This window comes from Salmo trutta, chromosome 29 (assembly GCF_901001165.1).
Source record: "Salmo trutta chromosome 29, fSalTru1.1, whole genome shotgun sequence".
In the NCBI taxonomy this organism is placed as follows: Eukaryota; Metazoa; Chordata; class Actinopteri; order Salmoniformes; family Salmonidae; genus Salmo; species Salmo trutta.
The window spans coordinates 33,714,573-33,742,553 of NC_042985.1; the positions used below are offsets into that span (position 1 = coordinate 33,714,573).

The window sequence follows — 27,981 nt, forward strand, 5'->3', positions numbered from 1 at the left end:
GGCTATCCGTGGCGTCGCGCGCATGCCATACTAAGTTAGTGGGTTTGGAAATGCTAAAGCGCCTCCTCGCTGATATGCACTCGCACACAAAGCAAAGGGATCCGCTCGCGAAACTGGGAACTATCTACTGATCCTCCAGGTCTTAGTACAAAACACGGGAATCTCGTCCTCGGCAGGTCCTCTTTATGGGAGCGGACACAAGGATGGTTATGTAATGGGTCTTGGAGAAGTGCCCGGGAAACCTTCCCTTCATGTGGAAAGCAGAATGAGCAGGTTTCTTTCAGCCGAGAAGAAGTTTGGTTTCGACCTGAAGCACATCAGGAAATAAGGAATCACAGTTATAAAGGGATAATAACAAAATATAGAGTAGCTGCAGAACATTCTCACTTATCAAGAGAGGGTATTCTGGTTCGCACCTTTGGATTGTACGTTTTTCGCCTGGCTGGCAGGAAAACATTGGAGTACGTTATTTGGATCTTGTGAACTATCCTAAATCTTTGGAAAAGCAGACGAATAACCCAACAGATCAGAGACCAACGCTTGCCCATCATGGAAATTGAAATGTTGATGTTATAAAGATACATTTATGGTCAAATGACCGTCTTTGCGCGCTCTCTAATCTAACTACCCTAGCCTATCTATGAGATGGAAAAACGGGGACTCAACGGCGTTCTTTATTATTTAATTCTTAATGCACCCTTGTTATTCTGTGTAAATGGTAAGTCAACTTTGTCAGTCGTGGCATGCCGTGCTTTTGATGGTGAACACAAATGCTTTCAATCGAACAGCCCCTGTCGTTAGATTTTTGATTTCAAGCTGTTGTGATATGGACCGGACCCGGTCGTTATTTGAAGTCTAGCGCATTATTCTGCTGCAGTAACTTGATCGTTATAAGAAAAAAAAAACAAATGACGTTGTCGATTAAATGATACATGTGTGAGAGAATAGACTGATAGGAATAAAGTATTAGACGCACACATGTCAAGACTGTGCTTCAGTAGTTGTGCATTATGTCCACATTCCCTCAGTTATGCTAAGCCTCATGCTAAATGAACATGATCTCTCAAAACACGTAAAGCAACAATAATTAGTATTCTCATGGTGACCAAATACTTGTATTTATTGTGTTACAGGTATATCAAAAGCCATGGTCATTTCAATTCACAGTGCACTGGTCACATAACGCTAATACGCCTAGTTGTGTAGTCTACCTTTGCGTCATTGCTTCATTGTCTATTTTAAGTATTAAACTATTATAAACTGATATTTTAGATTGAATGGGAACCTGAATATGATTGTATTGCGGAATAAAGACAATTTGGTTACGGATATCACTAAAGCGCATTTCAGTTGTCTGTCACGAGGCTACATAATCTCAGACCTTTGTTAATTTGCTATTCCACCATATTAATCTATTATATCTGTTGTCTTTTCCCAACGGTAGCTACATTTACTGAAGTGCCCAAAGATGTGAGTGTCAGTGAGGGAGAAGACGTGGAGATGCCGTGCGCCTTTCGGGCCATCGGATCATCGCCCTTCTCGCTTGAGATCCAGTGGTGGTACCTAAAGGAGACAACACCTAAAGAACATGTACACGAACTGCAAATAAGCGCTCCGGCGAACAGAGCCAAGGTAATGCTGTCCCCATGACAGGGAGGGCAGGTTGGGCTGCTCCCGGGCAGCTACTGAGAGGGGCTCTGTTTAAATGTTCGAAGTTGCACCAAAAGTGATTGCACACGGCCGTAGCTGTAAGTGTAAATCTGTCTTTTCATGATGGCATCGCCATATGTACGACATATGTCGCTATTTATTTTATGGACTTTATTACAACATGTTGCCAACTAAAAGCATGTGAGTGGATATACTGGAGATTATTAACACTGTGTGGCCGTTTATATTAAGAAGGGTTGGGGGGGGGGTGTATTGGGGTGGGCGGGAGGGGGGACGACACACCTAATGATACAAATGGCACTTGTTGGCTTTTAAAATCAGTTCAGGGAGATTTCTCATGCATGCAGCGGAAATGCCCGTGTTGGAATATTCCATAATGCTGTTGGATAACTGTGACATGATTACGCCCTCTGCGCCTCTGTTGCAATCGACTCAGGGACATAGAACAACCCCATCTGTAGTTTCTGCTCTGTTATTTAACCACATTAAACATGCACTAGAAAACACAACCGACTATTTATGACTGCTCGAGAGCTAATGCAGCGGTCGCTGTCCATGGTGCTGATGTTTGGGACAAGTTTGGAAACAGCGCAACTGTTGCTGTCCATGGTGCTGATTCTACTGCACGCAGTTGTAGAAACAATTTTACACTGTCGAAAGCTACATTGCTATTGGACCAGGTCTCGCTTGGAAAAGAGATGTTATCTCACTGAGAAAAAACCTGTATAAATAAAGATAAAATATATAATTTTATAAAAATTAAAAACTGCGCAGAGGGAATTCCATTGTGGTGAGGCTCATATCCTAACGTGTAATTGCTATGAAAGAGAGTATTATGCAGTCTTGTGTCTCTGGCTGACCATAACACTTCGACACATTTCTGGTTTCAGGTCACTCAAAAGGATGCTACAAAAATAAGCGTAAGTGTTTCCTCTTGTCACTAACCATGTCCAGCTGAAGCATTCACGCTAAAACTTTATCATAGTGGAGATATCTATCTGATTTCTTCAAATGTTCGCTTTATATTGTATTTAGATATGGCTGCACAGTTAAGTGCCATAATGCATTTGAGCAATGGCCAAGTGGCACTACGAAGGCCGATGGCCAATATTTTAGCACAAATGAATGGAGGTAACTGGTGCAACTGGACATTTTTCCAAGCATGTTTTTTCTAGACTTAGGACTCCATTTTGTACAGTTGTCTCCAACCTGGCTGGCTTATGCTTATCATGTCGCATTTGGAATATAAATATAGCCTAATCTTGTTTTGAAATGTATTCAGACACTTGCCACACAACAGGCAGCGTTAAATCTCCAAACATTTTTGCATTTTTGGATAATAGGCCTTTAGGCTTTAGGCTATCAAATGCATAAGCCCTCATCACGTGATACATATGTGGCAGTAGTCTAATGAGTGGCCGGCCTAGTCTACTTTGATATAGACATATTTCTTGTCGAAACCAACAGGTTATATTGTACATGTAGCAATTTCTCATTTTCTGTTTCTCTTTGTAGACTGTGAGGGTGCAGGGCAGCGCCATATCTCACAGGCTTAGTCTGTCCAAGGTGCGGAAGGAGGACGAAGGGGTGTACGAGTGCCGAGTTTCTGACTTGTACTCCGACGAGACTCAGGAATACAAGGTTCAAGCCACCCTCCGGGTGATTCCGCGTGATGGCATGGTGGCCGAGGAGGCCGTGTCCCACATCCAGAATAGATGGCCACTGAGGAACAGCAAAGACGCGGTGGCAGGGGGGCGGGCTACCTCTGAACCGGGTCAGGGAAAGCCTCGTGTGCCTCCTCCGGCGGGACATGGCCCCCTCCCCGCCAGCACGACGACCACTGCCTCCGCAGCAAAGTCCTCAGCTTCGCCGAGGCCCGGCAATGCGGCCATCCTCCGACAGCAGCATGGAGCAGGTAAGTTAAAGTGCAACAGTGACACCTAGTGATATAGGGCGAGAATACGGGAGTTTGTGTGTGTGTTTCTCCTCAATCTCCAGTCAGACCCTCAGTAGCATGTCATTCTGACCAGTGATCTGTCCTTTTTAAAGTGAAAGATACATTTCACTGACATTTTCATTGTCATTGAATAATATAATGTTATTTACAAATAATTCATTTGATGATGCTTGTAGAGTACAACACCCATTACATGTAATTATATTGCTTCACAGGGCAGTGTTTCTTAAGGGGAGGTATTGTTTCTTTCATCATACCTTAATAAATAAACACAAATTATACATGCTGGGACATATATGCCTATAGTCAGACTATGGAGAGTGAGGGAAGGTGTGTATATACAGTGGGTATCATAGACACGCCATAATGTCAAAGTGAAAAGAAAATTCTACAAATGTTAACAAATGAATAGGCCTACAAATGAAATAACTAAAATAACTACAGTTGTTTGAAAAGTATTCACCTCTTTTGTTTTGGCAAAATCACATAAGAAATTACATCGGCTCACTCTGTATGAAATAATATGGTTTGATATGATTTTTGAATGACTATCCCTTCCTCTGACCCCCATGCATAAATGATCTGCAAGGTCCCTCAGTATTGAATTTCAACCACAGATTCAACTACAAAGACCAGGGAGCTTTCGAAAGCCTCATAAAAAAGGGCAGTGATTGGTAGATTGGTAACCATGACAAATCAGACATTGAACATCACTTTAAGCATGGTCAAGTTAATAATGATGCTGTGGATGACGTATTAAACCACCCAAACACAACAAAGACACAGTTGTCCTTCTGAACTAAGCTGCAGGACAAGATGGAAACTGCTCAGTGACGTCACCATGAGGCCATTGGTGTTTTTCAAACAGCTACAGAGTTCCATGGCTGTGACGGGAAACTAGTCAGGATCGAGGGAAAGATGAACGTAACAAAGTATAGAGAGATCCTTGACGAAAACCTGCTCCAGAGTGCTCAGGACCTCAGACTGGGGCAAATGTTCACCTCCCAACATGACAATGACCCTAAGCACGCAGCCAAGACAACACAAGAGTGGCTTCGGGACAAGTCTTAGAATGTCCTTGAGTGGCCCAGCCAGAGGCCGGACTTGAACCCAGGCGAACATCTCTGGAGAGACCTGAAAATAGCTGTGTAGCGATGCTACCCATCCAACCTGACAGAGCTTGAGAGGATCTGCAAAGAAGAATGTAAGAAACTCCCCAAATACAAATGTGCCAAGCTTGTAGCATTATACCCAAGAAGACTCGAGGCTATAATTGCTGCCAAATGTGCTTCAACAAAGTACTGAGCAAAGGGTCTGAATAAGTAAATGTGATATTACATTTTACGTATCATAAATTAGCAACATTTCTAAAAAACTGTTTTTGCTTTGTCAGTATGGGGTATTGTGTGTAGACTGATGAGGGTGAAAAAAACAATTTAATCAATTTTATAATAAGGCTGTAACATAATAAAATGTGGAAAAAGTGAAGGGGTCTGAATAATTTCCGAATGCACTATATATACTGTATATATACAAAAGTATGTGGAAACCCCTTCAAATGAGTGGATTCGGTTATTTCAGCCACAACTGTTGCTGACAGGTGTATAAAATCGAGCACACGGCCATGCAATCTCCATAGACAAACATTGGCTGTAGAATGGCATGGCAGAAGAGCTCAGTGATTTTCAACGCGGCACCGTTCCAACAAGTTAGTTCATCAAATTTCGGCCCTGCTAGAGCTGCCCTGATGAGCTGTAAGTGCTGTTATTGTGAAGTGGAAATGTCTAGGAACAACAATGGCTCAGATGCGAAGTGGTAGGCCACACAAGCTAACAGAACTGGACCGCAGACTGCTGAAGGGCTTGGTGAGTAAAAATTGTCTGTCCTCGTATGCAACAATCACTACCAAGTTCCAAACTGCCTCTGGAAGCAACTTCAGCACAACAACTGTTCATTGGGAACTTCATTGAATGGGTTCCCATGGCCAAGCAGATTCAGGCTAGGCCCCTTTGTTCCAGTGAAGGGAAATCTTAATGCTACAGCATACAAAGACATTCTAGACGATTCTGTGCTTCCAACTTTGTGGCAACAGTTTGGGTAAGGTCCTTTCCTGTTTCAGCATGACAATGTCCCTGTGCACTAAGCAAGGTCCATACAGAAATAGTTTGTCGAGATCGGCGTGGAAGAACTTGACTGGCCTGCACAGAGCCCTGACCTCAACCACATCAAACACCTTTGGGAAGAATTGGAATGCCGACTGCGAGCCAGGCCAAATCAACCAACATCAGTTCCCAACATTACTAATGCTCTTGTGGCTGAATGGTAGCAAGTCCCCACATCAATTTTCCAACATCTAGTGGAAAGGCTTCACAGAAGAGTGGAGGCTGTTACAGCAGCAAAGGGTAGACCAACTCCATATTCATGCCTATGATTCTGTAATGAGATGTTCGAAGAGCAGGTGTACACATACTTTTGATCATGTAGTATATATATATATATATATATATATATATATACACTGCTCAAAAAAATAAAGGGAACACTTAAACAACACAATGTAACTCCAAGTCAATCACACTTCTGTGAAATCAAACTGTCCACTTAGGAAACAACACTGATTGACAATAGATTTCACATGCTGTTGTGCAAATGGAATAGACAACAGGTGGAAATTATAGGCAATTAGCAAAACACCCCCAATAAAGGAGTGGTTCTGCAGGTGGGGACCACAGACCACTTCTCAGTTCCTATGCTTCCTGGCTGATGTTTTGGTCACTTTTGAATGCTGGCGGTGCTTTCACTCTAGTGGTAGCATGAGACGGAGTCTACAACCCACACAAGTGGCTCAGGTAGTGCAGCTCATCCAGGATGGCACATCAATGCGAACTGTGGCAAGAAGGTTTGCTGTGTCTATCAGCGTAGTGTCCAGAGCATGGAGGCGCTACCAGGAGACAGGCCAGTACATCAGGAGACGTGGAGGAGGCCGTAGGAGGGCAACAACCCAGCAGCAGGACCGCTACCTCCACCTTTGTGCAAGGAGGAGCAGGAGAAGCACTGCCAGAGCACTGCAAAATGACCTCCAGCAGGCCACAAATGTGCATGTGTCTGCTCAAACGGTCAGAAACAGACTCCATGAGGGTGGTGTGAGGGCCCGACGTCCACAGGTGGGGGTTGTGCTTACATCCCAACACCGTGCAGGACGTTTGCCATTTGCCAGAGAACACCAAGATTGGCAAATTCGCCACTGCCGCCCTGTGCTCTTCACAGATGAAAGTAGGTTCACACTGAGCACATGTGACAGACGTGACAGAGTCTGGAGACGCCGTGGAGAACGTTCTGCTGCCTGCAACATCCTCCAGCATGACCGGTTTGGCGGTGGGTCAGTCATGGTGTGGGGTGGCATTTCTTTGGGGGGCCGCACAGCCCTCCATGTGCTCTCCAGAGGTAGCCTGACTGCCATTAGGTACCGAGATGAGATCCTCAGACCCCTTGTGAGACCATATGCTGGTGCGGTTGGCCCTGGGTTCCTCCTAATGCAAGACAATGCTAGACCTCATGTGGCTGGAGTGTGTCAGCAGTTCCTGCAAGAGGAAGGCATTGATGCTATGGACTGGCCCGCCCGTTCCCCAGACCTGAATCCAATTGAGCACATCTGGGACATCATGTCTCGCTCCATACACCAACGCCACGTTGCACCACAGACTTTCCAGGAGTTGGCAGATGCTTTACTCCAGGTCTGGGAGGAGATCCCTCAGGAGACTATCCTTCACCTAATCAGGAGCATGCCCAGGCGTTGTAGGGAGGTCATACAGGCACGTGGTGGCCACACACACTACTGAGCCTCATTTTGACTTGTTTTAAGGACATTGAATCAAAGTTGGATCAGCCTATAGTGTGGTTTTCCACTTTAATTTTGAGTGTGACTCCAAATCCAGACCTCCATGGGTTGATAAATTGGATTTCCATTGATTATTTTTGTGTGATTTTGTTGTCAGCACATTCAACTATGTAAAGAAAAATGTATTTAATAAGATTATTTCTTTCATTCAGATCTAGGATGTGTTGTTTAAGTGTTCCCTTTATTTTTTTGAGCAGTATATATATATATACATATATATATACAGTTGAAGTCGGAAGTTTACATACACTTAGGTTGGAGTCATTAAAACTTGTTTTTCAATCAATCCACAAATGACTTGTTAACAAACTATAGTTTTGGCAAGTCGGTTAGGACATATACTTTGTGCATGACACAAGTAATTTTTCCAACAATTGTTTACAGACAGATTATTTCACTATGAATTCACTGTATCACAATTCCAGTGGGTCAGAAGTGTACATACACTAAATTGACTGTGCCTTTAAAGAACTTGGAAAATTCCAGAAAATTATGTCATGCTTTAGAAGCTTCTGATAGGCTAATTGACATCATTTGAGTCAATTGGAGGTGTACCTGTGGATGTATTTCAAGGCTTACCTTCAAACTCAGTGCTTCTTTGCTTGACATCGTGGGAAAATCAAAAGAAATCAGCCAAGACCTCAGAAAGAAAATGTAGACCTCCACATGTCTGGTTCATCCTTGGGAGCAATTTCCAAACACCTGAAGGTACCACGTTTGTCTGTACAAACAATACTATGCAAGTATGAACACCATGGGACCACGCAGCCGTCATACCGCTCAGGAAGGAGACGTGTTCTGTCTCCTAGAGATTAACGTACTTTGGTGAGAAAAGTGCAAATCAATCCCAGAACAACAGCAAAGGACCTTGTGAAGATGCTGGAGGAAACAGGTACAAAAGTATCTATATCCACAGTAAAATGAGTCCTATACCAACATAACCTGAAAGGCCGCTCAGCAAGGAAAAAGCCACTGCTCCAAAACCGCCATAAAAAAAGCCAGACTACGGTTTGGAACTGCATATGAGGACAAAGATCGTACTTTTGGAGAAATGTCCTCTGGTCTGATGAAACAAAAAGGTGGAAGCTTGCAAGCCAAAGAACATCATTCCAACCGTGAAGCACGGGGGTGGCAGCATCATGTGGTGGGGGTGCTTTGCTGCAGGAGGGAGTGGTGCACTTCATAAAAGAGATGGCATCATGAAGATGGAAAATTATGTGGATATATTGAAGCAACATCTCAAGACATCAGTCAGAAAGTTAAAGCTTGGTCCCAAATGGGTCTTCCAAATGGACAATGACCCCAAGCATACTTCCAAAGTTGTGGAAAAATGGCTTAAGGACAACAAAGTCAAGGTATTGGAGTGGCCATGACCAAGCTCTGACCGCAATCCTCTAGAAAATTTGTGGGCAGAACTGAAAAAGTGTGTGCGAGCAAGGAGGCCTAGAAACCTGACTCAGTTACACCAGCTCTGTCAGGAGGAATGGGCCAAAATTCACCCAACTTATTGTGGGAAGCTTGTGGAAGGCCACCCAAAACGTTTGACCCAAGTTAAACAATTTAAAGGCAATGCTACCAAATATTAATTGAGTGTATGTAAACTTCTGACCCACTGGGAATGTGATGAAATAAATAAAAGCTGAAATAAATCATTCTCTCTACTATTATTCTGACATTTCGCATTCTTAAAATAAAGTGGTTATCCTAACTGACCTAACTGACAACTGACATTATAGAATAATAGTGAAGACAACAAAACTATTAAATAACACATGGAATCATGTAGTAACCAAAAAGGTGTTAATCAAATAAAAATATATGCTACATTTGAGATTCTTCAAAGTAGCCACCCTTTGCCTTGATGACAGCTTTGAGCACTCTTGACATTCTCTCATCCAGCTTCACCTGAAATGCTTTTCAAACCATCTTGAAGGAGTTCCCACATATGCGGAGCGCTTGTTGGCTGCTTTTCCTTCACACTGCGGTCCAACTCATCCCAAACCATCTCAATTGGGTTGAGGTCGGGTGATTGTGGAGTCCAGGTCATCTGATGCAGCCCTCCATCAGTCTCCTTCTTAGTCAAATAGCCCTTACACAGCCTGGAGGTGTGTTGGGTCATTGCCCTGTTGAAAACAAATGATAGTCCCACTAAGCACAAACCAGATGAGATGGTGAATCGCTGCAGAATGCTGTTAGCCATGCTGGTTAAGATTTCCTTGAATTCAAAATAAATCACTGACAGTGTCACCAGCAAAGCACTCCCACACCAACACACCTAATCCTCCATGTTTCACGGTGGGAACCACACATGGAGAGATAATCTGTTCACCTACTCTGTGTCTCAAAAAGGTTCTTGGCCCAAGCAAGTCTCTTCTTATTGATGTTTAGTAGTGGTTTCTTTGCAGCAATTTGCCCATGAAGGCCTGATTCACACAGTCCACTCTGAACAGTTGATGTTGAGATGTGTCTGTTATTGTAGAATTTATTTGGGCTGCAATCTGAGGTGCAGTTAACTCTAATGAACTTATCCTCTGCAGCAGAGGTAACTCTGGGTCTTCCTTTCCTGTGGCGGTCCTCATGAGAGGCAGTTTCATCATAGCGCTTCATGGTTTTTGCAACTGCACTTGGAGAAACCTTAAAAGTTCTTGACATTTTCCAAATTGACTGACCTTCACATCTTAAAGTAATGATGGACTGTCTCTTTGCTTATTTGAGCTGTTCTTTCCATAATATGGACTTGGTTTTTACCAAATAGAGCTATTTTAAGTATATCACCCCTACCTTGTCACAACACAACTGATTGGCTCAAATGCATTTAGAAGGAAAGAAATTCCGCAAATTAACTTTTAACAAGGCACACCTGTTAATTGAAATGCATTCCGGGTGACTACCTCATGAAGCTGGTTGAGGGAAAGTGTGTGCAAAACTGTCATCAAGATATATAAAAAAATGTTTAACATTTATTTAACTAGGCAAGCCAGCTTAGAACAAGTTCTTATTTACAATGACGGCCTACCGGGGAACAGTGGGTTAACTGCCTTGTTCAGGGGCAGAGCGACAGATTTTTACCTAGTCAGCTCAGGGACCTTTCAGTTACTGGCCCAATGCCTAAACACTCACCCAGGTAAAGGGTGGCTACTTTGAAGAATCTAAAATCTAAAATCTATTTTGATTTGTTTAACACTTTTTGGTTAATACATGATTCCATATGTGTTACTTCATAGTTTTGATGTTTTCACTATTATTTTACAATGTAGAAAATTGTAAAAATAAAGAAAAAACCCTTGAATGAGTAGGTGTGTCCAAACTCTTCACAGGCATGGTGTGTATATATATATATATATATATATATATATATATATACACAGGGGGGAAAAGTATTTGATCCCCTGCTGATTTTGTACGTTTGCCTACTTACAAAGAAATGATCAGTCTATAATTTTAATAGTAGGTTTATTTGAACAGTGAAGGACAGAATATCAACAAAAGAATCCAGAAAAACGCATGTCAAAAATGTTATAAAATGATTTGCATTTTAATGAGGGAAATAAGTATTTGACCCCTCTGCTTAACATGACTTAGTACTTGGTGGCAAAACCCTTGTTGGCTATCACAGAGGTCAGACGTTTCTTGTAGTTGGCCACCAGGTTTGCACACATCTCAGGAGGGATTTTGTCCCACTCCTCTTTGCAGATCTTCTCCAAGTCATTAAGGTTTCGAGGCTGACGTTTGGCAACTCGAACCTTCAGCTCCCTCCACAGATGTTCTATGGGATTAAGGTCTGGAGACTGGCTAGGCCACTCCAGGACCTTAATGTGCTTCTTCTTGAGCCACTCCTTTGTTGCCTTGGCTGTGTGTTTTGGGTCATTGTCATGCTGGAATACCCATCCACAACCCATTTTCAATGCCCTGGCTGAGGGAAGGAGGTTCTCACCCAAGATTTGACGGTACATGGCCCCGTCCATCGTCCCTTTGATGCGGTGAAGTTGTCCTGTCCCCTTAGCAGAAAAACACCCCCAAAGCATAATGTTTCCACCTCCATGTTTGACGGTGGAGATGGTGTTCTTGGGGTCATAGGCAACATTCCTCCTCCTCCAAACACGGCGAGTTGAGCTGATGTCAAAGAGCTCCATTTTGGTCTCATCTGACCACAACACTTTCACCAGTTGTCCTCTGAGTCATTCAGATGTTCATTGGCAAACTTCAGACGGGCATGTTTATGTATTCTTGAGCAGGGGGACCTTGCGGGCGCTGCAGGATTTCAGTCCTTCACGGCGTAGTGTGTTACCAATTGTTTTCTTGGTGACTATGGTCCCAGCTGCCTTGAAATCATTGACAAGATCCTCCTGTGTAGTTCTGGGCTGATTCCTCACCGTTCTCATGATCATTGCAACTCCACGAGGTGAGATCTTACATGGAGCCCCAGGCCGAGGGAGATTGACAGTTCTTTTATGTTTCTTCCATTTGCGAATAATCGCACCAAATGTTGTCACCTACTCACCAAGCTGCTTGGCGATGGTCTTGTAGTCCATTCCAGCCTTGTGTAGGTCTACAATCTTGTCCTTGGAGAGCTCTTTGGTCTTGGCCATAGTGGAGAGTTTGTAATCTGATTGATTGATTGATTGCTTCTGTGGAGAGGTGTCTTTCTTACAGGTAACCAGCTGCGGTTAGGAGCACTCCCTTTAAGAGTGTGCTCCTAATCTCAGCTCGTTACCTGTATAAAAGACACCTGGGAGCCAGAAATCTTTCTGATTGAGAGGGGGTAAAATACTTATTTCCCTCATTAAAATGCAAATCAATTTATAACATTTCTGACATGCGTTTTTCTGGATATTTTTGTTATTATTCTGTCTCTCACTGTTCAAATAAACCTACCATTAAAATTATAGACTGATCCTTTCTTTGTCAGTGGGCAAACGTACAAAATCAGCAGGGGATCAAGTACTTTTTTCCCCCACTGTATATATATATAAACATATTCCAAAACATGCATCCTGTATGCAAAAAGGCACTAAAGTAAAACTGGGAGAAAAAACACAGCAAAGGAAAACACTTTTTGGCCTAAATGCAAAGACTTATGTTTGGGGCAAATCCATCACAACACATTACTGAGTAACTGCCTCATTATTTTCAAGCATGGTGGTGGCTGCATCATGGTATGGAAATCGGCAAAGATTTGGGAGTTTTTCAGGATAAAAATAAATGGGATGGAGCTAAGCACAGGCACAATACTAGAGGAAAACCTGCTTCAGTCTGCTTTACACCATACACTGGGAGAAAAACTCACGTTTCAGCAGGACAATAACATAAACTCAGCAAAAAAAGAAACGTCCTCTCACTGTCAACTGTGTTTATTTTCAGCAAACTTAACATGTGTAAATATTTGTATGACCATAACAAGATTCAACAATTGAGACATAAACTGAACAAGTTCCACAGACATGTGACTAACAGAAGTGAAATAATGTGTCCCTGAAAAAGGGGGGGTCAAAATCAAAAGTAACAGTATCTGGTCTGGTCATCAGCTGCATTAAGTACTGCAGTGCATCTCCTCCTCATGGACTGCACAAGATTTGCTGTGAGATGTTACCCCACTCTTCCACCAAGGCACCTGCAAGTTCCCGGACATTTCTGGGGGGAATGGCCCTAGCCCTCACCCTCCGATCCAACAGGTCCCAGACGTGCTCAATGGGATTGAGATCCAGGCTCTTCGCTGGCCATGGCAGAACACTGACATTCCTGTCTTGCAGGAAATCACTCACAGAACGATCAGTATGGCTGGTGGCATTGTCATGCTGGAGGGTCATGTCAGGATGAGCCTGCAGGAAGGGTACCACATGAGGGAGGAGGATATCTTCCCTGTTATGCACAGCGTTGAGATTGCCTGCAATGACAACAAGCTCAGTCCGATGATGCTGTGACACACCGCCCCAGACCATGATGGACCCTCCACATCCAAATCGATCCCGCTCCAGAGTACAGGCCTCGGTATAACGCTTATTCCTTCGACGATAAATGTGAATCCGACCATCACCTCTGGTGAGAGAAAACCGCGACTTGTCAGTGAAGAGCACTTTTTGCCAGTTCTGTCTGGTCCAGTGATGGTGGGTTTGTGCCCATATGCGATGATGTTGTTGCCGGTGATGTCTGGTGACGACCTGCCTTACAACAGGCCTACAAGCCCTCAGTCCAGCCTCTCTCAGCCTATTGCAGACAGTCTGAGCACTGATGGAGGGATTGTGCGTTCCTGGTGTAACTCGGGCAGTTGTTGTTGCCATCCTGTACCTGTCCCGCAGGTGTGATGTTCGGATGTACCGATCCTGTGCAGGTGTTGTTACACGTGGTCTGCCACTGCGAGGATGATCAGCTGTCCGTCCTGTAGCGCTGTCTTAGGCGTCTCACAATACGGACATTGCACTTTATTTTCCTGGCCACATCTGCAGTCCTCATGCCTCCTTGCAGCATGCCTAAGGCACACAGATGAGCATGGACCCTGGGCATCTTTCTTTTGGTGTTTTTCAGAGTCAGTAGAAAGGCCTCTTCAGTGTCCTAAGTTTTCATAACTGTGACCTTAATTGCCTACCGTCTGTAAGCTGTTAGTGTCTTAACGACCGTTCCACAGCTGCATGTTCATTAATTGTTTATGGTTCATTGAACAAGCATGGGAAACAGTGTTTAAACCCTTTACAATGAAGATCTGTGAAGTTATTTGGATTTTTACGAATTATCTTTGAAAGACAGGGTCCTGAAAAGGGACGTTTCTTTTTTTTGCTGAGTTTACAGCACAAGGCCAAATCGACAGTGGAGTTGCTTAACAAGAAGACAGTGAATGTTCCTGAGTGGCCAAATTGCTGTCTCGCCATGATTCCCAACACCTTGACAGAGCTTGAAGAATTTTTAAAAGAATAATGGGAAAATATCGCACAATCTATCTGTGGAAAGCTCTTAGAGACATACCCAGAAAGATTCACAGCTGTAACCGCTAAAGAAGGTGTTTCTAACATGTATGTATTGGTTTTATCAGACTCAGGGGTGTATACTTATCTAATCAAGGTAAATTAGTGTTTTATTTTTCATGAGAAAAAAAAATCAGAATTTTTCTTTCACATTGATATTGGAATATTTTGTCTTGCTCGATGCCCCCCCAAAAAATCACAATTAAATCCATTTAATTCACACTTTGTAATGCAACAAAATGTGGAAAATCCAACAGGGGGGTTGAATACTTACGATTACCCACTGAGGAGAGTGACATGTTCTTGCCTTTATAGTGTCCACCATACAGAGAAAGAAATGATATGATTCACAATGGATATGTCTCCTCATGATCTCCACATTATAACGTGAGAGCGCCTTAAAGTAGCCTTTGGAGAGAGCGAGCAGGGGGTTATCTCACACGCCAGACTCGCTACTGATCGATGAAGCATACTGCTGAATAATTACATTTCACAGACTCCACAGGAGGGTTTCATTCACCGTTCTGCCATATCAGACTTACAGCTGCTGACGCAGTGGTGGTGCAGCATGGGAGACATGTCTGGCTGGGGATAGGGAAGGTGGATACTTATATTTCTCAGTATGTGGGATCACACTTGCCTGTTTATGTGCATTAGCATGTACACGTACATTTTAGTCATTTAGCAGACACTCTTATCCAGAGCGACTTACAGTAGTGAATGCATACATTTCAATTCATTTCATACATTTTTTTCCCCATACTGGCCCCCCGTGGGAATCGACCCCACAACCCTGGCATTGCAAACACAATGCTCTACCAACTGAGCCACAGGGAGGCTGTGTGCTGATGTATGTTTTGATTGTGCCTGCATGTGTGTGTACAGACACGATGTGAAAGCAGCCAGGGAGACCATGTTAATTTCTCTGGCTGGAAGCATGTCTCCAGACTTCTCCTCCTCTTTCCTGGCTATTTCTGTCAGTGCGTTGGTGGTTTGCAGGGTAATGTAGAAAAGGCCCCTCCTCTAATGATAGGCTGTTGCCAGGGTTGTGACCTCTTTACTTGGGGGTCCTCAAGGGTTTTAGAAAGACTTTAGAGGCCCTTGGAGGAGACATGGTGGGGAGTTCCATTCTCTGTTCCTTCCCTATTGTGTCTATCTTACTCAGTGTTGTGTCTGCTCAACGTATGTTGTGGCTTGTCGGGGTGGCTGTTCTCTCCTCGCTGTGGCTTTGTCCTCAGGGCAGAGGAGGAAAGCTGGTGGGCTATGACTGGAGGAGAGGACTCCAGAGGAATCATTTCTACAGTTTACAACTCTACCTGTGTCCTTGAGTGCAGTGCTTCACCTCTGCTTTCACAACTAGTCCAGACTTCTGATTCAGTAATGTCACCCAACAACACATACAGTGGGGCAAAAAAGTATTTATTCAGCCACCAATTGTGCAAGTTCTCCCACTTAAAAAGATGAGAGAGGCCTGTAATTTTCATCATAGGTACACGTCACCTATGACAGACAAAATGAGGAGAAAAAAATCCAGAAAATCACATTGTAGGATTTTTTATTAATTTATTTGCAAATTATGGTGGAAAATAAGTATTTGGTCACCTACAAACAAGCAAGATTTCTGGCTCTCACAGACCTGTAACTTCTTCTTTAAGAGGCTCCTCTGTCATCCACTCGTTACCTGTATTAATGGCACCTGTTTGAACTTGTTATCAGTATAAAAGACACCTGTCCACAACCTCAAACAGTCACACTCCAAACTCCACTATGGTCAAGACCAAAGAGCTGTCAAAGGACACCAGAAACAAAATTGTAGACCTGCACCAGGCTGGGAAGACTGAATCTGCAATAGGTAAGCAGCTTGGTTTGAAGAAATCAACTGTGGGAGCAATTATTAGGAAATGGAAGACATACAAGACCACTGATAATCTCCCTCGATCTGGGGCTCCACGCAAGATCTCACCCCGTGGGGTCAAAATGATCACAAGAACGGTGAGCAAAAATCCCAGAACCACACGGGGGGACCTAGTGAATGACCTGCAGAGAGCTGGGACCAAAGTAACAAAGCCTACCATCAGTAACACACTACGCCGCCAGGGACTCAAATCCTGCAGTGCCAGACGTGTCCCCCTGCTTAAGCCAGTACATGTCCAGGCCCGTCTGAAGTTTGCTAGAGAGCATTTGGATGATCCAGAAGAGGATTGGGAGAATGTCATATGGTCAGATGAAACCAAAATATAACTTTTTGGTAAAAACTCAACTCGTCGTGTTTGGAGGACAAAGAATGCTGAGTTGCATCCAAAGAACACCATACCTACTGTGAAGCATGGGGGTGGAAACATCATGCTTTGGGGCTGTTTTTCTGCAAAGGGACCAGGACGACTGATCCATGTAAAGGAAAGAATGAATGGGGCCATGTATCGTGAGATTTTGAGTGAAAACCTCCTTCCATCAGCAATGGCATTGAAGATGAAACGTGGCTGGGTCTTTCAGCATGACAATGATCCCAAACACATCGCCCGGGCAACGAAGGAGTGGCTTCGTAAGAAGCATTTCAAGGTCCTGGAGTGGCCTAGCCAGTCTCCAGATCTCAACCCCATAGAAAATCTTTGGAGGGAGTTGAAAGTCCGTGTTGCCCAGCGACAGCCCCAAAACATCACTGCTCGCGAGGAGATCTGCATGGAGGAATGGGCCAAAATACCAGCAACAGTGTGTGAAAACCTTGTGAAGACTTACAGAAAATGTTTGACCTGTGTCATTGCCAACAAAGGGTATATAACAAAGTATTGAGATAAACTTTTGTTATTGACCAAATACTTATTTTCCACCATCATTTGCAAATAAATTAATAAAAAATCCTACAATGTGATTTTCTGGATTTTTTTTCTTCTCATTTTGTCTGTCATAGTTGACGTGTACCTATGATGAAAATTACAGGCCTCTCTCATCATTTTAAGTGGGAGAACTTGCACAATTGGTGGCTGACTAAATATTTTTTTGCCCTACTGTATATCTAAATGTATGCTTGATGCCAATGCCATCTACAGAGCCTTGAGTTCCATTGAAAATATAACCAACAGAGTTGTGCAAGTTAATAAGAATTTGTTCTTAACTGACTTGCCTAGTAAGGTAAAACAAAAAAAAGGTTAGTAATCGGAGCATACATTTATTCTACATGTTAGTCATTTAGCAGACTCTCTCATCCAGAGGCCTGGGATCCATTTGGTCTTCTCTATGTGAGTCGAACCCTTACTTTCTGAATGAAGATAACTGCCAACCGAGGGGTAATCACGCATAAAACACCAGGCTAATAGAATGGCACCATGCTGTTAGTCCTCCTCATGTTGGACTGTTCAGAACACTGACGCTGCCATCCTGGACATGTACTGTGGATGTGAGAATAGCCTGGAGCATGTTAAACGCCCTCTCCTAGGAACTGGCACTGTGGATCAGCGTGCTCGGCCAGCGCTGTCCTTAGCGAAGCGAGACGGAGGCGGCCATTTGGCAAGAAAATCAAACAATACCACTGCCAGTTCACGGACTCTCCTCGTTCTCTCTCTCTCACTCTCATTCTCTCTCTCATTCTCTCTCTCATTCTCACTCTCTCTCTCTCTCTCTCTCTCTCTCTCTCTCATTAACCTAAATGTCAAAATAGTCTAATGTCGTCGATTTTCAATATTACCGCTAGGCTCTAATTCCAAATTCTAAAATCAGAATCCTTTTCACTGTTTGACTGGTAGACTTGAATACAATTGTGCTCTGCTTTGATTACACAACGAGCTAAGGTCAGGCAGCCATTGTCAGGGCAATTGGATTGACTGACCAACATTCGTATATGCCTCATACTGAGTAGTAATACTTGTGTGCTTCAGTTCTAAATACTGATTTAGTATCGAAAAGCAACATCATCTGAGGATCAGCGGTATTACAGACTGACCTCTGGGCTTGTTGTCTAAACATGATTGTCCAAGACAGAGCAGGGCAAGCTCACCTGTTAATTTAGGAGAATCTGATGGATATTGTTTCCTCATTGCTGCTATATTCCTTCAAATTGGCTGGTCATTATTTGCTTCTCTGTCTCTCATCATGTATCTCTGTCAGACTAAATCAAATCCAGTAAATAAATCCATGTAAAAGTGCCTCCCTGACACTTTTACATTGACGGAGGGATACAGAATTTGTCTTGGCTTTTTTTCCTTCTTTAAGTGAACCCCTCAACATATTTGTCAACAGATTGTGAAGGTTAAAAAGCACCCTGGCATGTTTGAAAGATTGGCCCTCTCCTGTCTTACCACAATAACGACAGCTGAGGGGAAAAAAATGCGATCTGCCCACCTCTCGGAAATGCGTGCATCTGTCACTTTTCTGCAATGTCATCTGGCTGAGTGGCAGAAACAATTAATATTAAAGGGGAAATGTCACGGGCATGTGGCAGATAAGCCGGGCCCTCAGCACACTGTCAGGTGTCTCAAATTGCCTCTCACATTTTCATTTTTCATCTGGGGGTTTGGTGGCCTTGCTGGGATAACATAAACGTTCAGTGCACCATTCTCCAGCGCTTCACAGGGAACCAGATAGATAGTCCCATGGAGGATTAGTGGCTAACTAACACTTTGGGGATGGAGGTTGTCTATCATGAATTCACAGTGGAATGTGTGGCGACGGCATAGTTGTGAATGTTCCTCCTGGTTCTCAATTCACTTAACAGAACATCTACTACACGGCAGTGAAATGGACCCTTGTTGAAACGTTAAACTGTGCTACAACCATCCATGGAATCACAATTACTAATCCCAGCATTTTTTCAACATTAGAAACAGAATATTATTGTAAAGATTTTAATCTCGTCACATTTCTTTGTTTGTGGCACCTCCCAAGCATAATATACATTACTGTTTCCACTTACTTTAAATTCATCTGAAATATATTTTTGTTACGTATCTCAGTAATTCGGCTCACTTGTTTCACAAAATCAACCTGCATATAAAGCCAATCCGAAAGCCAATTACAATGTGAACCGCTATTACTTAGATCATTAATTGATTCATCATCAAATTAATTCACTAGAATATTCAAATTAGAATTTTATTGACTATCTATATTGATTGGGAACTGCGTGATTAAAAGGAACATTTGGTTAGTGGAAATATTCCACATTGTGGATGTAACTGTGGGAGTTAGTTCAATAATGTTGCTGTTTGTATTATTCACAATGAAAGTGAGGTGAGAGAGAGAGAGCAGTAGGATATGAAAATATATTTTAAAAAACGGACTGTGTTCACTCAGCAGTTCGGGGGCAATGACTTGGCAGGTGAGCTTGTTTGGTAGGAGGTGAGGAGGATAGCATAGAGCAAGAGGACAGCCAGACAGAAGTGATGCAAAAGCTCACTCAAATACACCTACCCAAGAGTATTTGTCTCTGGCTGGACAGCTGTCTCAATCCCTCATTAAACACCCAGTCTTATCTCATCCTATGTGTGTTTGTGTGTGTGTGTGTTTATGCCATGCATGCCTGTTAGTTGCATTACTATCAAATGTGGTTAAAATACATTTAAATATTTTAAACTGTATATTGGACATGGCTGATTTTCCTGTCCGTTTGTGAAGATTTGGCGAGGGAGGTAGCAATGTGAGAGAGTACATTCGTCTGAGGTAATGGGCACTGTGTGTGTCTGCATGTTAACAGGCTGATGTGGTTTTTCAGTTGTCAGTCTCCTCTCCAAGGACAATTATGACAAGTGTTAGGTAACTGTCAGACTGTGCGGGAAGCACTTTACTTCTCCCAATGTGGTGTTGATTGACTTCCGTAAAAAAAAAAATCCTGGCAAAAGACACTGTGCTGGTTTTGTCATATCTGTGACAGATGATGGCTGGACGGTTATGGGGACTTTACATTACTCTATTATTCTTTACATTACTCTATTAGAGTTCTCACTTAAATGAGTGGTCACTTTCACCTGTAAGGAAAGACACTACATGACATGTAGGGAACAATGGTAGCTGGCAATCCATAATGGTAAATCTCTGTTTCAGTTCTCTCTATTGCAGCTACCCCAAGCAGTCAGAGTTAAAAACCTATGACGCACTGCAAGCTGAGGGTGGTGGTGGAGGAGTCCTTGTTTGCCTCGCCCTCAGCTTGTATTATTGAACTTCCAAGGCTTTTTGTTTCCTTGTGGCGAAGAAGCCTGTCGGAGTTCAACCTCCCCCTAACGAAAAAGAACGTTGAATTTTGACCCGTATGTATCCATGATGACAAACTTAGGCACACACCAGAGAAAATATCATACAAAATCCTTCTTTGTCTGTTCAGTCCAATTAAACAAATAGAACAAAGTCAACCACCTGCCAATAGTTCCCTATTTTCTTCTCTGTCTCTCTTTGTCCTCCCCCATATGCGATTCCTAATCATCCCCCTTCTAGCAGATGCCAACCGTAACCTTTGAGAATAGTGATGTCATCCTAATGGCCATTTGTTACAGGTCTACACAGTGCATAGCTGTTACTCTACAGAAACCCTCGTATCTAACCAAGGGGTTCTGTTTTAGGTACATTCTCAATGTCTGCTAATGTTTGAGGGAGAAAGTGAGAGAGAGAGAGAGAGAGAGAGAGAGAGAGAGAGAGAGAGAGAGAGAGAGAGAGAGAGAGAGAGAGAGAGAGAGAGAGAGAGAGAGAGAGAGAGAGAGAGAAATCAAGTGTGGAACCTTCCAACCTCAGAGCGCTGGTGTACTAATGACAGTAATTATTGTGCGAACAGGGCATGTAGCTGAGTCATAGCTAGTGTTGTACACTGTATGAAAGGTATATTGTTTCTGCTTCCCTTTGGCCCCAATGAGCTGCAATGTGATCTCCAAATAATGTGTTGGGCCCATTCATTTGCCAAATTTCAACACCCCCACTTCATACACCACAGATGGCTTTTTAACCCAATGTCCAGGTTTTAGTTTACGAATATTTGAATGTGGTGTGTTATATAAAGTATAGCAGATTGTCTGCAGTTAAATAGACTATTGAATTAATTGTATTTTTAATAGTCGAGGTTACTCTCACAAACCTACATTTCCAATGGATGTAAAAATATTGGCTAAATGATTTATCTGCAGTAGACAGATGATCTTACAGACACTGTGTTCTGAGGTTAAGTGTATGCTTTGATTGATTCAAAACTCAGGGGAGAATCATCTGAACCCCAAGGCAAGGCAATGTCATTCCTACAGAGAGATATCCACTGGTACTAAAACATGATTCAAAGATAAACAAGACAGACCCCAACAGAGTGTCGTGTGAATTTGGAGTTGGAGCAGTGTTTGCTCTTCTGAGAGTAAACAAATAAATCAAATCAAATTGTATTGTATTGGTCACATACACATGGTTAGCAGATGTTATTGCGAGTGTAGTGAAATGCTTGTGCTTCCAGTTCTGACAGTGCAGTAATATCTAACAAGTAATATCTAACAATTGCACAACAAATACCTAATACACACAAATATAAGTAAAGGAATGGAATAAGAATATATAAATATATGGATGAGCAATGTCAGAGTGGCATAGGCTAAGATGCAATAGATACTGTAGTATACAATACAGTATATACATATGAAATGAGTAATGCAAGACATGTAAACATTATTAAAGTGGCATTATTAAAGTGACTAGTGTTCAATTTATTAAAGTGGCCAATGATTTCAAGTCTGTATGTAAGCAGCAGCCTCTCTGTGCTAGTGATGGCTGTTTAACAGTCTGATGGCCTTGAGATAGAAGCAGTTTTTCGGTCCCAGCTTTGATGCACCTGAACAGACCTCGCCTTCTGGATGGTAGCGGGGTGAACAGGCAGCGGCTTAGGTGGTTGTTGTCCTTTATGATCTTTTTGGCCTACCTGTGACAACGGGTGCTATAGGTATCCTGGAGGGCTAGTTTGCCCCCAGTGATGCGTTGTGCAGACCGCACCTCCCTCTGGAGAGACCTGTGGTTGTGGGCGGTGCAGTTGCCATACCAGGCGGTGATACAGCCCGACAGGATGCTCTCAATTGTGCATCTATAAACGTTTGTGAGGGTTTTGGTTGACAAGCCACATTTTTTTCAGCCTCCTGAGGTTGAAGAGGCGCTGTTGCGCCTTCTTCGCAACACTGTCTGTGTGCGTGGACCATTTCACTTTGTCAATGATATGTATGCCGAGGAACGTAAAACTTTCCACCTTCTCTACTGCTGTCCCATCGATGTGGATAGGGGGGTGCTCCCTCTGCTGTTTCCTGATGTCCACGATCATCTCCTTTGTGCTGTTGAAGTTGAGTGAGAGGTTATTTTCCTGAGACCACACTCCGAGAGCCCTCACCTCCTCCCTGTGGGCTGTCTTGTCATTGTTGGTAATCAAGCCTACTACTGTTATATCGTCTGCAAACTTGACGATTGAGTTGGAGGCGTGCATGGCCATGCAGTCATGAGTGAACAGGGAGTACAGGAGGGGGCTGAGCATGCACCCTTGTGGGTCCCCAGTGTTGAGGATCAGCGAAGTGAAGATGTTGTTTCCTACCTTCACCACCTGGGGGTGGCCCGTCAGGAAGTTAAGGACCCAATTGCACAGGGTGGGTTTGAGACCCAGGGCCTCAAGCTTAATGATGAGCTTGGAGGGTACTATGGTGTTGAATGCTGAGCTGTTGTCAATGATCAGCATTCTTACATACGTAGGTATTCCTGTTGTCCAGATGGGATAGGGCAGTGTGCAGTGTGATGGCGATTGCATCGTCTGTGGACCTATTGGGGGGGTAAGCAAATTGAAGTGGGTCTAGGGTGACAGGTAAGGTGGAGGTGATATGATCCTTGACTAGTCTCTCAAAGCACTTCATGATGACAGAAGTGAGTGCTACGGGGCGATAGTCATTTAGTTCAGTTACTTTTGCATTCTTGGGTACAGGAACAATGGTAGCCATCTTGAAGTATGTGTGGACCCCAGACTGGGATAGGGAGAGATTCAATATGTCCGTAAACACACCAGCCAGCATGTCTGCGCATGCTCTGAGGATGCGGCTAGGGATGCCGTCTGGGCCGGCAGCCTTGCGAGGGATAACACGTTTAAATGTCTTACTCACATCGGCCATGGAGAAGGAGAGCCCACAGTCCTTGGTAGCGGGCCGCGTCGGTGGCACTGTATTATCCTCAAAGCGGGCAAAGAAGGTGTTTAGTTTGCTGGAAGCAAGACGTCGGTGTCCGCGATGTGGCTGGTTTTCCTTTTGTTGTCCGTGATTATCTGTAGACCCTGCCACATATGTCTCGTGTCTGAACCGTTGAATTGCGACTCCACTTTGTCTCTATACTGAAATGTTGCTTGTTTCATTGCCTTGCGGAGGGAATGCCTACTCTGTTTGTATTCTGCCATATTCCCAGCCTCCTTGCCATGGTTAAATGCAGTGGTACACTCTCCCAGTTATGCGCGAATGCTGCCATCTATCCATGGTTTCTGGTTAGGTTAGGTTTTAGTCACAGTTGGTACAACATCTCCTATACACTTCCTTATAAACTCACTCACCGAATCAGCGTATACGTCAATATTTCTCTGAGGCTACATATCCCAATGATCAAAACAATCCTGAAGCGTGGATTCCGATTGGTCAGAAAAGCATTGAGTAGTCTTATTCTATTTCCTGTTTGAGTTTCTGCCTATAGGAAGGGATGAGCAAAATGGAGTCATTTGCCAAAAGGAGGGTGGAGGAGGGCATTGTATGCATCGCGGAAGTTAGAGTAACAATGGTCCAGTGTTTTTGCAGCGCGAGTGCTACAGTCGAAATGCTGATAAAATTTAGGTAGCCTTTTTATCAAAGTTGCTTTGTTAAAATCCCCAGCTACAATAAATGCAGCCTCAGGATATATGGTTTCCAGTTTGCATAGAGTCCAGTGAAGTTCCTTGAGGGCCGTCGTGGTATCGGCTTGAGGGGGGATATATACGGCTGTGACAATAACAATGAGAATTCTCTTGGGTGATAATACGGTTGACATTTGATTGTGAGGATTTCTAGGTCAGGTGAACAAAAGGACTTGAGTTCCTGTATGTTGTTACAATTACACCATGAGTTGTTAATCATGGAACATATATCCCCGCCATTCTTGTTTATTTCTGTCGGCGCGATGCACTGAGAATCCAGGTGGCTGTACCGACTCCGACAGCATATCCCGAGAGAGCCATGTTTCCGTGAAAGAGAGTATGTTACAATCCCTGATGTCTCTATTCTCTTATGTAGTGCTTACAGGAGGGGGATTAGTGTGGATTGAGTAATGCCTTGGTGTTACATCTTTGATGACTGCTGTGTTAACGTGTGGAGTGATTATGGCTACAATGGTCCTAGGAGAAGTTCTCAGGTTTTAGCTGATTCGTGTGGGTTTATTCATTTTGTTATTTACATTGCTTTTGTTTGACCTTCGTATTTAACATAACTTTACCTGCATTCCATCTACAATGAACACATATTTTAATTGTCTGAGTAGGAGAGTGTCTGATAAAGATTACCATAGATGACACAGGGTGAACCAATTGGTTTAATGTAGTTGTAGATAGAAAAAAATAACTTTTCCTTGAGTCTGATGAAGTTGTAGAATATTCTATAGAACAGAGTAGAATAGAACATAGAATAGAGGGGGTTTGTGCCAAAGATGTTATATACATGTTACAGGAATCAGTGTGTGAGAAGAAGTTCTGGTTTCTCAAGCGGTGCACCTGAATATCTAGTGCTAAATGAATATCTATCAACACCAGATGTGAACTTTTAACAGATGTGGATCATTCACACGTTGCGGGACTAACCCATTTCAAAAGGTGATCTGACGCAGTCCTCTGGTCCTGGTCCTAATCCTGCTCTGTTTCCACATTTCAATCCCAAAGTGCTTTTCTAATACTAAGGTGGTTATATGTTATCACGATTTCTTCTCGGGAAATCATTTGTTCGACAAATTTAGATTGGATTGGACATTTTAAAGATGTCTGTGTAAGCACCTGCCATAAGGGGGGATTGTAAGGGGCTGATTGGGGCTGAGGTGGGGTGCGTCGCGAGGGACTGACAGGGGTCGTCAGAGCCGGCTGTCTCCAGATAGCCTCAAATAAACACCTGTCATTTGGATCCTTGGTGAGGAGGGTCAGATAAGCTGCCCTGTCCAGATGCTGTCCATCACACCACAGTCAATCTACTCAATGACCATGGAAGACAGAGAGAGTGCAGATCGGATAGAGAGAGATTTTAAAGGGCAAAGAAAGAGAAATGTGGCAAAAAATAAAATGGGGGTGGGACACAAAAGAACGGATACAGTTTACAAAGAGGTACAGAGCCAGAGACATAAACAGAGAGCGGCTGGAGGGACGTTAGAGATAGAAACAATAGAAGTGGAACGAGGGAGAAACAAGGGGAATTGATGCGAAGATTAGAGCCAATCAGCAAATCAACGTTCAGCCAAGTACGGAGAAAGACATTTGGTCTAATGCTTTCTCACTCACGCCATTTTGTCCTGAATTCAATGCAGTTCTGTTTGTGATTAAGACAGCTGGCCTGGCTCCGGGTGAGTCTTGTAAGTCCCTGTTAAGCACGTGTATTGCTCTGTTTGCGTGTAGCAGAGTTCATGTCTTTGAGTTGATGCTGTGTCTTTGGGCTGGGGGATGATGGAAACGTTGGTGTGTGGATGTGTAGTGGGGCATGGCCCGGGGAAGACACGAGAATGAAAAAACAGACTGCCGATTCACACTGGAGATGTCACAGAAACTCCAGCCTAGTTAAACATTGACTCATTCCGCTTGTGTGTGTGTGTGTGTGTGTGTGTGTGTGTGTGTGTGTGTGTGTGTGTGTGTGTGTGTGTGTGTGTGTGTGATCTGAAAAATCCATCTGGCCTGATTTTTGTTTGTTGGGGTCTGTTTATCAGGCAACCGTGCGTGTCCGTTTATGCATATGTGTGCGTGTGTAAACGAGCATGTGTGCTCATGTGAGAGGGTGTGCGTGTATCATAATGAAACAGCTTTTAGCCAGCAGTTGCTCTACTGCTCAAACAGGAAATGAAACGTGTCAAACAGGGATTAGGAGCTATATCCAAGGGCCACTATTCCTCATAGCCAGGTTCTACCCCGGGATGTCTCCCACCTTTCCTGTACAAAACCATCATAAGTAGATGCCGCCATTTCATCTACTCAAAAGGTAGCCAGGCAACGTGGATGAAACTCTCACCTCTATCTCACCTTTATCTGCAAGTGGCATAATTGTGTGAAATATGGCCCAGGTAATACAAAATTCTACTCCTGGCATGGAGTTAATAGCTATCATGAGCTACTGTGAGCTTCCTTTATTCCGGAGGATCCCCCATTGTTCCCATTCACCACAGCCAGGTATCCATGGTACTGTCTTAACACTGTATCTCTCCTCGGTTTCTGTGTGCAGGTTTGATTTGTAGCACAGAGTCATTTCCACTGACCTTTCTACCCCCCTCTGGTTTTCTTTGTCTGGCCAGGTTCTGGAGCCGTTACCACCACTGATCCGTTCCTCTTCATCACTCTCCTGATCCTGCATAAGCTCCTCCCCTTCCTGTTTTCCCAGTAAGAGACTTCAACCAAACGACGAGCCGAAAGTTTTTACTTCATGTACCAAACAACGAAAGGGAAATATATATAGATGTAAACCGTTATGGCACATCACTGAGGATGAGGGAAACGAATGGCAAAGAGAGGAGAAGAAAGGACTGACGATATAAGGACGGAATGAAAGAAAAGGAGAAGGAGGAGACGGTGGTCTTCTGACTGGGACTAACAGAGAACACGTCTAAGAACTGGATTCATATGGATTGTATGAGAAGCATGAAACAAGGAATCTATGTGAATAAGAACTTCACCTCTGTGTCATACACACAACCAACATCCACTAAACGCTGCGTCCAGTTTCCAAATAGTATCTGCCGTGCTTCATGCATGGCTGTTCTTATTTATTTTCGGGGTGGATATCTTTTTATGTTTTCTTTTCTATTTGTATTATATTTTCAGTTCTATGGATTTGATTTGGAATTCATTTTTCAGGATTTCGAAATGATTTTGATCATATCTGCTTTTGGTTGATTTTTTTTTTGAATTCTAAAAGAGATCCACTCCTCATGTTTGTTTAGGTTGATTTGCATGAGCTGTTGAACAGAAACCCATCATGTTTTTTTCCCACAGACATCAGAGATGGGGCTTTTTTATGTTTGGTTCATTCACGGAGACTGTGAGTCTATGTAGTTCTGTTGCCTCTCTCTCTCTCTCTCTCTCTTCTCAAGCGTTGTTTCATGATGTATACAAATATGACCTTATATATTTTGATTAAATAAGGCACACATTACCATAGTTGTTGTTAGTCACCTTCAATAATGTTTATTTTTATTAAAGATATGGTGGTCAAAGGTAAGACATTCATTTATAAAAACAAACAAAAAAAAACGTATTGGTATGTTGCCAACACCAGTTGAAATAAAAGTTGTTGTTTTTTTAAATAAAAATTGACATCAAAGGC

The 27,981-nt window shown here is 43.2% G+C and overlaps 1 protein-coding gene across 1 annotated transcript; it reads left to right on the forward strand.

The window, feature by feature from the left end:
* The first annotated feature begins 50 nt into the window (after nucleotides 1-50).
* Nucleotides 51-27,981, forward strand: LOC115167441 (V-set and transmembrane domain-containing protein 2B). The gene is made up of 5 exons (XM_029721855.1): nucleotides 51-718; nucleotides 1,445-1,632; nucleotides 2,562-2,591; nucleotides 3,187-3,586; nucleotides 26,954-27,981. Exons 1-5 carry the CDS (start codon nucleotides 646-648, stop codon nucleotides 27,040-27,042), a joined length of 780 nt encoding a protein of 259 aa, XP_029577715.1. The 5' UTR covers nucleotides 51-645; the 3' UTR covers nucleotides 27,043-27,981.

Bases quoted from the DNA above. Each gene is read 5' to 3' on its own strand.
- LOC115167441 (XM_029721855.1), top strand. From the start codon at position 646: ATGGAAAAACGGGGACTCAACGGCGTTCTTTATTATTTAATTCTTAAT. The intron at 719-1,444 runs GTAAGTCAACTT...TCCCAACGGTAG, and splicing joins CTTGTTATTCTGTGTAAATG to CTACATTTACTGAAGTGCCC. The intron at 3,587-26,953 runs GTAAGTTAAAGT...TTGTCTGGCCAG, and splicing joins CCGACAGCAGCATGGAGCAG to GTTCTGGAGCCGTTACCACC.